The 12,641-nt window shown below is 43.1% G+C and overlaps 1 protein-coding gene across 5 annotated transcripts in view; it reads left to right on the top strand.

The window, feature by feature from the left end:
• TEAD1 (TEA domain transcription factor 1) overlaps positions 1 to 12,641 on the top strand; it is a 153,526-nt gene that overhangs the window by 135,041 nt on the left and 5,844 nt on the right. For all 5 annotated transcript variants that reach the window (XM_069016595.1, XM_069016596.1, XM_069016594.1 and 2 more), the window contains 3 exons: positions 3 to 176; positions 10,835 to 10,975; positions 11,857 to 12,009. In XM_069016595.1, the coding sequence (XP_068872696.1) occupies positions 3 to 176; positions 10,835 to 10,975; positions 11,857 to 12,009 (468 nt within the window). The remainder of the gene's footprint in view (positions 1 to 2; positions 177 to 10,834; positions 10,976 to 11,856; positions 12,010 to 12,641) is intronic.

The raw sequence follows: 12,641 nt of genomic DNA, 5'->3' as shown, positions 1-12,641 counted from the left end.
AGTACAATAAACACCTCTTCGTGCACATTGGACACGCCAACCATTCTTACAGTGACCCACTGCTTGAGTCGGTGGACATCCGTCAGATTTATGACAAATTTCCTGAAAAGAAGGGCGGTCTGAAGGAACTCTTTGGGAAGGGGCCTCAAAACGCTTTCTTCCTCGTAAAATTCTGGGTGAGTAAGACGTGGAGGACCCCTCCTGTCGACGAGGGCTGTGTGTGGTGCTCAGCACCCTTGGGGTGCCCGTGGAAATTCCCTCTGTTGTCATGCACGGGTGCAAAGCTGTTCTCCCTTCAGGTGGGACGCTGGCCCGGGGCCATTCCTGCTGACAGCTCCCCAGAAGTCAGAGCAGCAGAGGCAGATGTGCCTCAGCTCTGCCTGACTATGCAGCTGCCGGGCAGGAGCCAACAGGTACCGAGAGCCCCCTTTTGGAGATGGGGAACTGCCATCTAGTGGTCCAAGGAAAAGCAGGGAAGGCACGGGAATGGAGCCTGCTTTTGGGTGTTTCCGAGGTGCAGCTTCTGCCAAGTGCAAGTGGTGCAAGGATCAGTCCTGCCATCAGCCCATGCTTGTGAAGAGAGGACCAAGCAGGATGGGAACTGAGACAACTGTGAGCCTGGGAGGGTGCCGGGGTTTTCTTGAAGCACATTTCTACTTGCCTTTTTGTTAGTCAGCCACAGAACTCTGCTCCAAAACTTATCATATCAGAGCAAGGGTGAAAAAAATAATTAGAATGGAGGGCTGGGATGCTGTGTATTGATCTAGTCATGATAAATTTCACTGATACGTCAGTTTTTTTCTTACTGTATTTATAAAATCTGTTAGCGATATAATAATAAAATAATAAAATCATTTAGGTTGGAAAAGGCCTCTAGGATCATTGAGTCCAGCCATTAGCCAAGTCCCCCTCTAAACTGCTAAAAGGTTCACCCAAAAGGATCAGCAAATCTGCAGGCTGAACCTCATGCTTATACTAAAGCTTTTTATACTCACTAATTTGTTAGGATACTTTTTTTGTGGTATACTCCTTTTCATAGCAGTAGTTATCATGTAAGGATTTTAAATTTTTCTTTTAACATCTCAGTAAATAAGTAAATAAATCTCAGTAAATAAATAATAAATAAATCTCAGGGCATATTCAGGGTTTAATTACAGGGTGGACAGATTGAGGCTGAAGCCAGAAAAGGTTCATCTGGAACCACTGCTTATGATCAGATTTCCTGGCATTTATCTATGGGATTTGAGATACCCTGCACCTTGTAAATCCCCCAGGCTTCATATCTTTCAAAGAGTTTCTGTGCCACCAGATTTAATAGTGGAAAATGGAATAAGCGAAACTTTTTTTCTCAAATCTGGATGTAGAAGGACTAAGCCACTGAGCAGGAGCTGTGCTAGACTGCAAAAGAAACCCATTGAGAAATTCATGGGGCTTAAAACTGGGTCTGGGAGCTGTAGACCAAGTATTTGAGGGCTGGCTCAGCAATGGGGCCAGATAGAGGAGACAGCAGAGGAGTGGGAGCTGAGAGAGTGACCTGGAACAGGCAGGTGGGAATGTGGGGTCAAAAAGAGGGAGGCAAGGGGAAGAAGGAGCATTTGGGATAAGGAGCCTGCAGGGAAACACAGGGATGAAGTACAGCAAAAAAGGTTTCTGAGAAGTGGGAACAGGACAAACGTAACAGCAGGAGAAATCTGGCTGCAGAGGAGCAGAGCTCAGAGTTAAGGGTCTGTGACCACTAAATACATTTCCTTGTGAAATTTGGCTTCAGCTGAGGACCATCATCTCTCCAGTCCACTCCCCATAATAAATACTTGCAAAACCCACTGGCAAAAATGAATGTTACCTCACATGCCTGTTCTCATTTCCCACAGAGAATGATAAGCCTCAGACTTTATACTAGACGTGGACGCAGCAGAGATTTGTGATATGGTAATTGATGTATTGTACGTTCTGCTTTTTCTCCATGTGGAAATTGATTTTCAGGCATGCTGAATGCTCAAAGGTATACCTAAAGCCAGTAGAGACCTTCTTTGAATCACTGAGGTCTGTGTTATACTCCTGAATTTGAAAACTCGAGTGCCAGCCTTCTCTGCTTTGTCTCCTCCAAGCAGTGCACACGTTTAACACTCCTGTCTCTGTCCCACATCTGTAACATGGGGGTGATACCAACCCTTCACACCAGGTGGTCACTGACAAATCAGACTCATGGCTGTTTATAAGGTCTCAAAGTGATGCCATGAAAAAAGCCTCTATAAAACCTATAATTCTGTGTTCAGCACAGGTTCTGAGCAGTGTTCAGGAAACAGGGACTGGGCCACAATGAACAGCAAAGACAAAGAAATGTTGTGTAGCTGCTCAGAGGGTGAGTGTGCAGTTGTGTAGCTGAAGCCTGTGACATGATACAGTTCAGCAGTCAGGATGTGCAGGCAACTTCAATCCAACATTTCCTAACCTCACCGTGCCTTCCAACATAATGGCCTTTTAATGCAATTTTGTGCTGTATTAGCTTAGAGATTAAAAAACATACAGTGCTAACATCCTTCTGAGTTATACATTAAAAATGTGGTGAGAACACTTTCCTGAGCCATGGTCTTAAAATAGACCAGTGGATTTTCTCTGTCATCAAGTGAGTGAGGCAGAGAGAGGGTGCCTGAGGTAGGGTTTGAGTGTTGCAAGAGTCACGATGAATACTCTTCTAGGAATAAACTTCACACCTGTGGCCCCCAGCCCTAAACATATGTAGGAATATGTATAGGAAAACCAGAAGATAGCTGTCTGACTAGTCATGAGAATTAGATCCTAAACTGTCAGCTCACTGTCCTTTATTTCTTTCACCCCAATAGGGTGTTTCTTCAGAAAAAAAGGATGCTGTTCCCATTTTTATGGGGACTGTTAACAAACTGCTTCAAACAGTCACTAGGGTAAAGCTGGCACAGGTTGCTGGCAACGTTTTTGACCCTATAAGTAACCTCAAGTTTAGTCATATGAGAACAGATTAATTTTGGTTGAATTAAACATCCAGTTCTTAATAAGTATTTACTCTCTCATCATCTGCTACCTCCTCCTACTCTGTAAGTTCACCTCCTTCCAGGTTCTGTTCATGATGTGTGGTTATTGCTTAGTCCTAATATTGTCTCACCATTTATTTTACCATTTCCCCCTTCCCAGCCTTTCTGTTGCCTTCCTCCTTTATTATCATGCACCCATTTATAATCTGCTCAGCACTGTAAGCTGCTTCATCCTAGGTGACTGTGGCAGTCCTTGTTTTGGTGGGTAAAAGAGGAAAGTGAATTTTGGTTGGGCAAATAAGTACAGGTGTGAAAGCACTCTGAGGAGAATCAGTGCAAGAAAAACAGGGTCTGAGTGAAAGAAGTCAAGGCAAGCCAGAGAAAGGAAGCAGGAGAGTGTCATGACGTGAGAAGCTTGAAAGTGAAGGTGAGGATTTGATGCTGGAAGGGATGGTGACCCTACAAATGGATTTAAGGGAAGTCAGCATGTCACTGGAGGCAGCACAGAGGGTATTTTGTTTAGATGTTAAATCCGCTGTGGAACGGATATATGGGAAACAGGAAGACCACAGATGAGTACTTGTACTGAGGATGACTAAGCCAGAAAAAAGCAGCTGAGCTCTGGTAGCTGGAAAGAATACTCCTCTGGCTCTTTCCCATTTGGTTCTGCTTCAGGCTGCTCAGCAGCAGTTTTCCCTGTTGTCCTGGTTTCTGTAATAAGGTCTGATTACAAAAAAAGTGGGAGGGAAAGGTCTGAGATCTTGCAGGAAGACATTTGGCAGTTGTGGAGTTGACTTAGCAAGGCAGCACCGGGATGGAGTACAAAGCAAAGTTTGCTTTGCTTTGCAGAGCTTTTTTGGTTCATGCAGATTGTATCTCATGGGAAACACAACCTGATGCTGGGAATGGATGAGCTTCTGGCCTCACTCCTGGTGAAACATCTGGATGTCACACTTTTGGGCCTCTTCCTACCTCACAGTGCAGGAGGTACAAAAGGAAGAGACTCCTCTTCCTACACCACCTCAAACAACCAACCTTACAGCCCTGCAATGCAATTCCCTGGTCCTGGTCTTGCACCCAGAATGCAATGATTCTATTCCTCTTCTTTATCCCAGACAGTCACTGGGAACCACAGAGTTCAGGGAAATTGCCACAGAAGCCAGACTTTTACAATAATAGAGGGAGTTTTACTTGGTATGTTGCAAATAAGGAACAATGTCCTAATGATGTGGCACCGGAAGTTTGTGTGACAGGGATATGAGACTGGAGATTACAGGGCTATAGAATTAAAACAGAAATCAATGCTCCAAACAAATATAAAAGCTGTCCTAGAACACTGATGCAGAGTTCAGGGAAGGCTGGAGAATATCTGCAGAGGGAACCTTTCCCTGGCTGCAAGTTGAGTGCACAATCCTGCTTCTCTCACCTTATGGTGCTAAATCCAATCTGTGTAAAACAACCAGGTGTGATTCATGCCATCTAACCTTAATCTGAGGAGGATCAATGTTCCTGGTGGTTAGTTTGTATTTAAACTGGTTTTGTGACTTGGGAATAGCCCCAAAGTTTTCTGCTCTTTGAAGTTCCAATTAGCCTTTCCAAAAGCTGGGTCAACCCAGGGTGCCTGTACTGGTTTCTTTTATTGGTTGAAGTTCTACTCATGTTCATATCTATTGCTTCTCCCACTGATTGACTGCCCACTACTATTCTTAAATACTGTAATTCTAAACCATGCACTTAGGCCTCCTAGACTAAATTCTGCTGCTGTAGGTTTGTTATTTCTCTCTCAGGTTTTGCCTCAACCCCCAGCTGTAAATTTTGAGGCAAATTTTTCATGACTTTTCCATGTAACCTACAGCACTGTGCAGTGGGTCCTGCCTCCATTGGGATCCTTAATGCTGGTGTAAGCACACCTTGCAATAACATGCTGGGATTTTGGGTCTCTCACACTGCCAAATGCTCTGTGCCAACCTGAACTCCTTTCTGCAGCTACAGGGACAGATTTGGGAAGAAAATATTTCTGAAAGGAAGAGGGATGTTTTCTCATTGGTGACATAGGAAAAAACCAACTGATATAAATTAGTGTTGGCCTGTTGGGCTTTCTATGGATCTGATCCACTGGCTTAATTTTAAATGTTTGCAGTAGCTTGAATGATTCTTCTAGCTGAGAAAAGCTTAGTCAGAGCTCACTGCAACTCTGAAACAAAGACCCAAACTCATCTGAAGATGCGTGGATGATATTAATTGATGTTTAAAATGAATGCCTCTATTTGCAGGAATCTGCAATGCAAACTAGGAGTTTTAGAAAGTAATGCATATTATAATTAGGGCAAGCTTTTAAAGATGCTTTGAAGTCCTAAACATTTTTGAAATTCAAATGTGGGATGGAAATAAAGGAATCTACACAATAAAGGGGCATTAAATTATGTCTCCCAAAATTTCACTGTTTTATAGATGTAAATATATGCCATAATTAGTGGTAAGTAACATGAGGAGGATAGTTAAGTTTATTCCTATTCTTATTCAAAACAGCTGTGGCATGAAAAATAATGCTCCTTCTCTTTGTGATGCACTGGAACAAACAATTTACCCATGTAATCAGTGTTCAGAAATGGCTTGTGCCCGTGGTCTCCTCCCACCCCCTCCTGAATTTATCCCCATGTGCCTCCAACCCTCTTAAAAGGTGCAGAGATTCTTTGTGCCCTTCATTCACACACGCACAATTGCAGCTACTGCCCTTTTTTTGTTGTTTTGTTTTTCTTTCTATTTTTACATGCAATTTATATTGCATAATCCAGAATCTTGGAGTTCCCTATGCACACGCAGACGCACACACACACTCTCACCAGCTTGACTGGCAAATGATCTGCAGCTCACAAATGGGACCCGTAGTGTGAATGGCTCTATGGCCAGCATGCAAATGTATGCAAAACAAATTAGGTATGGAAGAAAGCAGACATCCATTTGCTTTTCCCCACCACAGCCCTCTAGGCACAGGGGCCTCACGTGGTGCTGAGGAGGAGCCCTGTGCAGGCTGATGCGGGGGCTGGATAATGAGTGGAAGGGGCTGGGAAGCTGGAGCAGCTTGGCCTGTCCATCACAAGCCCAACCATGTGGCAGACCTGGACACAATTCCTGAGCTGCACAGCGACGTGCCAACGGCCCAGATGCTCCCGTTGGAAAAAATTGCTTCACAATTTGGAATCCCTGCTCTTTGGGGGTGCTTTGCAGAGGAGGAGGAGAGGCACGATGCGGTCTATGAGTAACACACCTCCCTGCAGTCAGCATTTGCTCAAACCTGTATGTTGTTAATAAGTGACCTGATGTGCTTAATGTTAACTGCTGAGTGCCAGTGCAAGCTGTTCTGGCCCTCCCCAAATCCCACTGTTTCCAGGAGGTGCTGTTTTCCTTCTACTCAGCAGGATGGATTTAGACTCTTCTCAGCAATTTTTGCTGGAGTTGCTTTTTTGGTAGCCAAAGCTGTTATTATTACACAAGTGCTCTACCCTCTGCCCCTGCCTGTAGCACAGAGCCCAAGAGTTCTTGGGAAAGGAATGGGAAGATGGTTTTTTGATTTATTTTTACTCTTTATTTTGTTTGCAGCCAGCTCTGTTTAGGTGTTTCCTCCAGCACACAGGCAGAGGCTTCTTCATTCAGTGTATCAAACACTTGGTGCTCTTAATATGTAATATTTCCAGTGCTACCCATTGACAAGCTCTGCTTTATTAATGAATTAATCATGCTCTTACGCTGGAGATAGGGTGCCAAAAAGCTGAGTGCCTCTCCCTCCTCCAAGTGCATTCAGCTAATATGAAACTCAGTGCTCAGAAATAAATCTCAATTAGAGTTCTACTCTTGAAAGTAAAGAAAAAAAATTTTTTAATTCCATTTGTGGTTTGGGATCTTCTCCCCCCTAAATTGCATTGATCTTTAAAACTCAGTGAGTAAATGGACTCCTGTTCATCACACATGATCATCCCACAATGTTTTCAATGCCCTAATATTTGAACTCACACCAGTATATTTGAAGTCACCATTCAAAAAGTTATTTATTTGTACAGGCAGCAAGAGTGCTCCCCAACCCCAGTGCCTGGAGCCCAGAGCACAGCTGCCTGAGAAGCTGTACAGGAGGGAAAGCTGTTTTACAGCCCTGGAAGCCTTGCAATCTGTGTCTGAGTGCAGGAGAACAGCTGGCGACAGAGCACCATGGAAATAATGCACCAGAGCTGGTAGCAGCACCCCAAAGGCTTGCCTGTTGTCATGTTTTTCACAAGGATCATTGAAATAGGAAATTATACGGAGAAGACTAATAAGATAAATTCCTGTATTTCAATTTTGTTGTTATTATATTTATGTGGTCTTGCCTCTCATGTAACATAGGCAGTGATCTTTGCTAAGTAATGTTTGCCACTGGACAATACCAAGCCTGCTTGAACCAGAGCATCCCTGTCAGATATTCAGTTGGTTAAAAAAGACCCCAGGTAACGGTGATTTCTCCTCATCTGAGAATTATGCCAGCGTTCCATTGCCATCAGGGTTACCAGCCCCTGCCTTGTTTCTCATTTTGCTTTTGCTTAGCTTTAGCTTTCTGCCTTTTAATGTCCTTTTCTGCAAGATTTAATCTAGGAGAAGACTCTTCCCCATGTAGCAACTTGTAGGCTATGACAAGGTTGTGGAAAAACTTCCCTTGGAAAAAGTAAGTAGATGGAGTTTCATTAGTCATTCACTACAAAGGATGTTTTCCAGACCTGAAATCATTCTTGTAACTCTTTGCTGAACACTTTCCAATTTTCCAACATCCCTTCTTAAATGCAGACACAAGCCCTGGAATCAATACAGTGGTAAGGAGCTAAAGCTGAATACCAGGGCATTCATTTATAACACATCTCCTTATTCCCACATCTACAACTCTCACAGCCACATAGGTAGCCTTCTCTCTTTTTTTTTTTTTTCATAACCTTTTGGAGAAGGAGAAAACCAACAAAAAATTTATTTTAATTTCATCAGTTTAAGAAATACAATTTAGCTTTTAGCTGTATATGTTCAGACAAATCTCTTACTATTTAAGCCATAATAATACACTTAAGTTCTTAAGACAATTGTTACAGTACTAAAAGAGGCATTGGTGAAGCCTTCTTTCAAGAGCATTTGCTTGCCAACTCCTATGACTTTTTAGTGTTGGTGTTAGACTTTTTTGAAGAGTCTTAAAGCTTCAGCTCTCAGCAATCTGTAATTATTTGAACATGAAAACTGTTTACAAAGAGAATTCTGTCCTTCCTTGAAAATACCTTTATTGTGGGCTAGACTCAAAAAAAAAAAAAAAAAAAAAATTGAAGAGCAAACAAGTAAATGAAGATAATTCTCATCTATATGATCATCATGGGACTTTTGCAACCATGTTGTGATTGCATCAGAGTAAATAATGACAATTGAGTGATAGTTTCAAGTATCCCTCATTGAAACATCAGGCCCCAGCCTGGATGTTTTGTGTACACAGTCCTCCCGATGATTTCACAAGAGCTGGAAGAGCTGTGGGAGTGAACAACAGGGTGCCAGATGGCCACATGTGTTACTTTTCCAGGTTAAGTGTCAGCATGTAAATACAACAGTTAGATATTTTTTTCAGTGGGCTTCAAAATCAGAAGTCAGCAGATAAAAAGTTATCCTTTTTTAACTCTCTAAACATTTGTTATTGGAGTTTGAAAAGCAAGGTCTGTGGCAGTTGCCTTTTGACAACGTGAAATTATGAGGGGTGGTTTAGTTATGATTTCCTAAATATTTTGCTCGTATCTGAAAGGAGAGAAAATGTTTTGCTAGTAACACTGCAATTGTGGTAGCAGCAGGAATAATAGCATTTCAAGAGATTACTTCTATTATTATTATTATTACCATTAATTACAGCAGTGCAATTGTTCTATCAGAAATCTGAATTCTTCTGGTGGAGCAGCGGTGGTGTGGCTGATGGCTGCTGCAGTTTGCTGTGTTTAGATGCTTGCCATGTTTCGGTTGCAGGCCAGCTGTGATGGCAAATTGCTTATTTACTACCAGCTCTGAGCAATTCCTTACAGCTCCCTGTGACAGCCCTGCTTTAGATGCACATTAAACATTAACTGCTGACCTCACGCAAAGCAGGTGCAAGAAACAAGGTGCAACAGCGATAGGATTTCTTCCTCTTATGCAAAATACGTGACTGTGGGGCTGTTTGTGTTACTGAGTGCAAACCTCAGGAGGCTGCTCCACTGATTAATTTACAAAGCCAGCCCCAAGTAACCTTAGACCTGTGTCTTCTCTGTACCACAGACTAGCTCAGTGTGTGCTATTATCAGAATATTGCCTCAGAAGGCCGTACCACAAATAAGGACTGCAGACACTAAGGAGGATTAATGAGTTGTTGCCAAGTTAAAAATTAAATAGCAGTTACAAATGACCTGAACTATGGTGAGTGCTCCACACTAGAATCGTAGAATGGTTTGGTCATAAGGAACCTTAGACATCATCTATTTCCAACTCTCTTGTCATGGGGACCTGGTGGCTCAAAGCCCCATCTACCCTGGCCTTGAACAATTCCAGGGATGGGGCATAGGTAAGCATTCCTGTAAACAGGGTTTTTAAAAAATCCAAGGGTAAACATGAAAGTATCTGTCAAGTATTTTGTGCTCCAGTTCTGTATTAGGAATAGAACCAAGCAGAGCTAGACTTGCAAGTGAAACAGCTGCAGAAGTACATTTCCCTGCTAAAATGCTCACCTCGGCATAACTTGCAAATTCAGGTGGTTCTTAGCTGTCATGCTGCAGTAGCTGATCAGCTATTTCCACATGAAAGGAAAACCCTGCCTACCCTCTCCTTGGGCATCAAAGATGTCAGCAGAGCTAATGCCTGAATCAACAAATCCAGCTGGGTATGTCCCTAGACTCTGCCTGTATCCATATTAGCGTGCTTTTAAATGGAGGGCTTTTGAAAATGGATCCATGATGTCAAAGAGCAGAGTGGCAGAGCAGCTCCAGCACTGCTGCAGGCCTGGGGAGGCCAGATTCAGCAGGTGACCTGTGTGGTTGCTTTGTAGCCAAATTAATCCTGCTGTGCACAGGACTTGGATTCAGATGTGAATAATTGAAGGTAGCGCTGTTCCTCACTTGATCCTGCGAGTCTCGGTCTCTGATGCTGCATATCAAAGGCAGCTGGATGGTTATTGAGGCTGCAGAGAAATGCTGGAAGCCAGCAAATCCTTCCAGCAGTATTTGCTGGTGGTGGGCACGGCTCTGTGCACACAGGGAGCCTGGGGTTTTGTCAGACTGCTCCACAAAGTTGAGTATTTTGCTGAATCAATGCCATATGGCCCGGCAGAGTCTTATCAGAGATCGATCCCGTGGTGCCCAGCTGTCTCCCTCTGCCATGGGGATTTCATTGCTTTAAGAAAGGAAAAGGAGAAAGTGAGCTGTGGCCTCTCTGGAGTGGGGTGGCTCAGCTGAATTTGAGACTGCAAGGCCGGTTCACTTCAGAGGGGTTGGCTCTGGAGCCAGGCTTCTTGCAGCTGATCATTCCTTTGCTCCAGGGATTTCATCAGCTATCTGCCAGACAAGAACGTCACCTGTAGACCACAGAAATACTGGGTCATCTTTTATTGTTTGAATAAATTGCTGATTTCCTCAGGTTTTTACTGCAACAATTAGGCCGCTGCTTCCCTGACAGACTTTTTCCACTGTCACTGTCATCACCATTAAGCTCCCCCCCTTATTTCTGAAAAGAATGGTGAGCTAATGACAGCTTATGCTATTCCCACTGTCAAATGAAAAATCAAATCTTCACCATCCATTCCTTTTTCCCCGCAGGCTGACTTAAACTGCAACATCCAAGATGATACAGGAGCGTTTTACGGAGTCACCAGTCAGTATGAGAGCTCAGAAAACATGACAATCACCTGTTCCACCAAAGTCTGCTCATTTGGAAAGCAAGTAGTAGAAAAAGTAGAGGTGGGTGTTGTGATGGGATATGTGCCTTTATTTATTTTTTACCTTTCCTAAGCACAGACCTGTATGGCATGGTCAGGTCTCTGGTTGGTTTGTTGTACAGTGATACTGCAGCTGGGGACTAAGCCCCAGACCCACATCTGTCATGTACAAAACAGTTTTAGTGGGGGAATTTTAGCCTAGAGCTGAAGGTTGAGCCTTTGCAGATGTCCTGGTCATTGTTTATGTCCTTCTTATACCAAATACGTTTTCTAACCATAAAAAAGAGGTTTTGGTAATTTCCATTATTCCAAGCTTAGAGAAAGTCAAAAATCCTCATAAACCACTGAGTAGCTCATCTGAGGATTTGGTAGCTGGACAGCAGAAGTCCGAGAGTCACAGCCTTACCCTCCTTTGGGAATCTAAGTCAGTCTGGTTTTCTTCCAGCTGTAGTCCTGCATCTTTCTGGAGTTCCTAAATTGCCTATTAAAGCATGCAATAATAGATCTATGTTTGTATGTGAGCACTTAAGCATAAATACATAAGCTTATTTTTGCTGTTCCCTTTGCAGACAGGCGCCTCAAAACTCCTGTAAAATCATCACAGTTTTGGCTTAATTGATTCTTACTCAATTTGGGACTTTATAATCCTCATCTGTTCAGTTTGTTAATTTCCACGTTAGAGAACAAGTAGTGATAGTATAATTTTTGATAATCAAGGGCCCCATAATTTTTAGCAAGGCATTGCATAGCTCATACAGGGAGTCAGGGAACAGGCAAGTGTGTGTCTGAGCCACTTTCTGTTTTTCCTATCTACACAAAAAAAAAGAGAAGAACATATTTAGTGGTCACTTCTTTGCTATTTCTGAGTTATCACATTCTAAATGCTCTTTTATTTTTTTTTAGACTGAATATGCAAGGTTTGAGAATGGCCGGTTCGTGTACAGGATAAACCGCTCTCCAATGTGTGAATATATGATCAACTTCATACACAAGCTGAAGCATTTACCAGAGAAATACATGATGAACAGCGTCTTGGAAAACTTCACAATTTTATTGGTATGGACTGGCTTTTTATTTTTCCACTTCTAAGATACTCTCAGGCTTTGTAGGGCTTGCTCAGCTTGTAACGTAGGAAACCAGTTTCCAAATGCCTTAGTCATGTTGCTTACCAAACAAACTGTCCCACTGACTTCAGAATAATTCTCTTGGAATTGGACGCTATAGACGCTCAGGATGAAAAGGCTCAGCTGGCTGTGAGCGTGAACAAACATCTTTGTTATGTTCCACGAGTTTCAGCTTACTTCTTCCTTTTTTCCATTCAAATCTGGGATTTGAAGAGAGCCTGAGGCAGTAACTTTGAACCATAGCGTTCATCTGATGTGTCCTTAATGGAGCTCAGTTACAATGCTGCAGATGTTAGTGGCATTAATGAGTTCTTGGGCAGGGAAAAAAGGCAGCAAACGCCCAACAGGTGACCTAAAACACAGAGAATGGTCCATGTAGTGGCCTTTAAGCCAGTTTCATCCAGTGACCCAGCTTGCTTTCCCTGTTGCTCTGTGGTGGCACCTCAGCCAAGCTCTTGCTGCCTTGGCTGCTGCCGCAGGATTGAGGCAGGACCGAGGTGACACTGGTCACTTCTTGTTTCAGCCCTGCTGTTTCCAGATGTGTAATGCTCTGTCTGCCTCTTC

The sequence above is a fragment of the Aphelocoma coerulescens genome, chromosome 5 (genome assembly GCF_041296385.1).
Source record: "Aphelocoma coerulescens isolate FSJ_1873_10779 chromosome 5, UR_Acoe_1.0, whole genome shotgun sequence".
In the NCBI taxonomy this organism is placed as follows: Eukaryota; Metazoa; Chordata; class Aves; order Passeriformes; family Corvidae; genus Aphelocoma; species Aphelocoma coerulescens.
The sequence above is the reverse complement of the archived record's forward strand: the minus strand, read 5'-3'. Positions and strand labels throughout refer to the sequence as shown.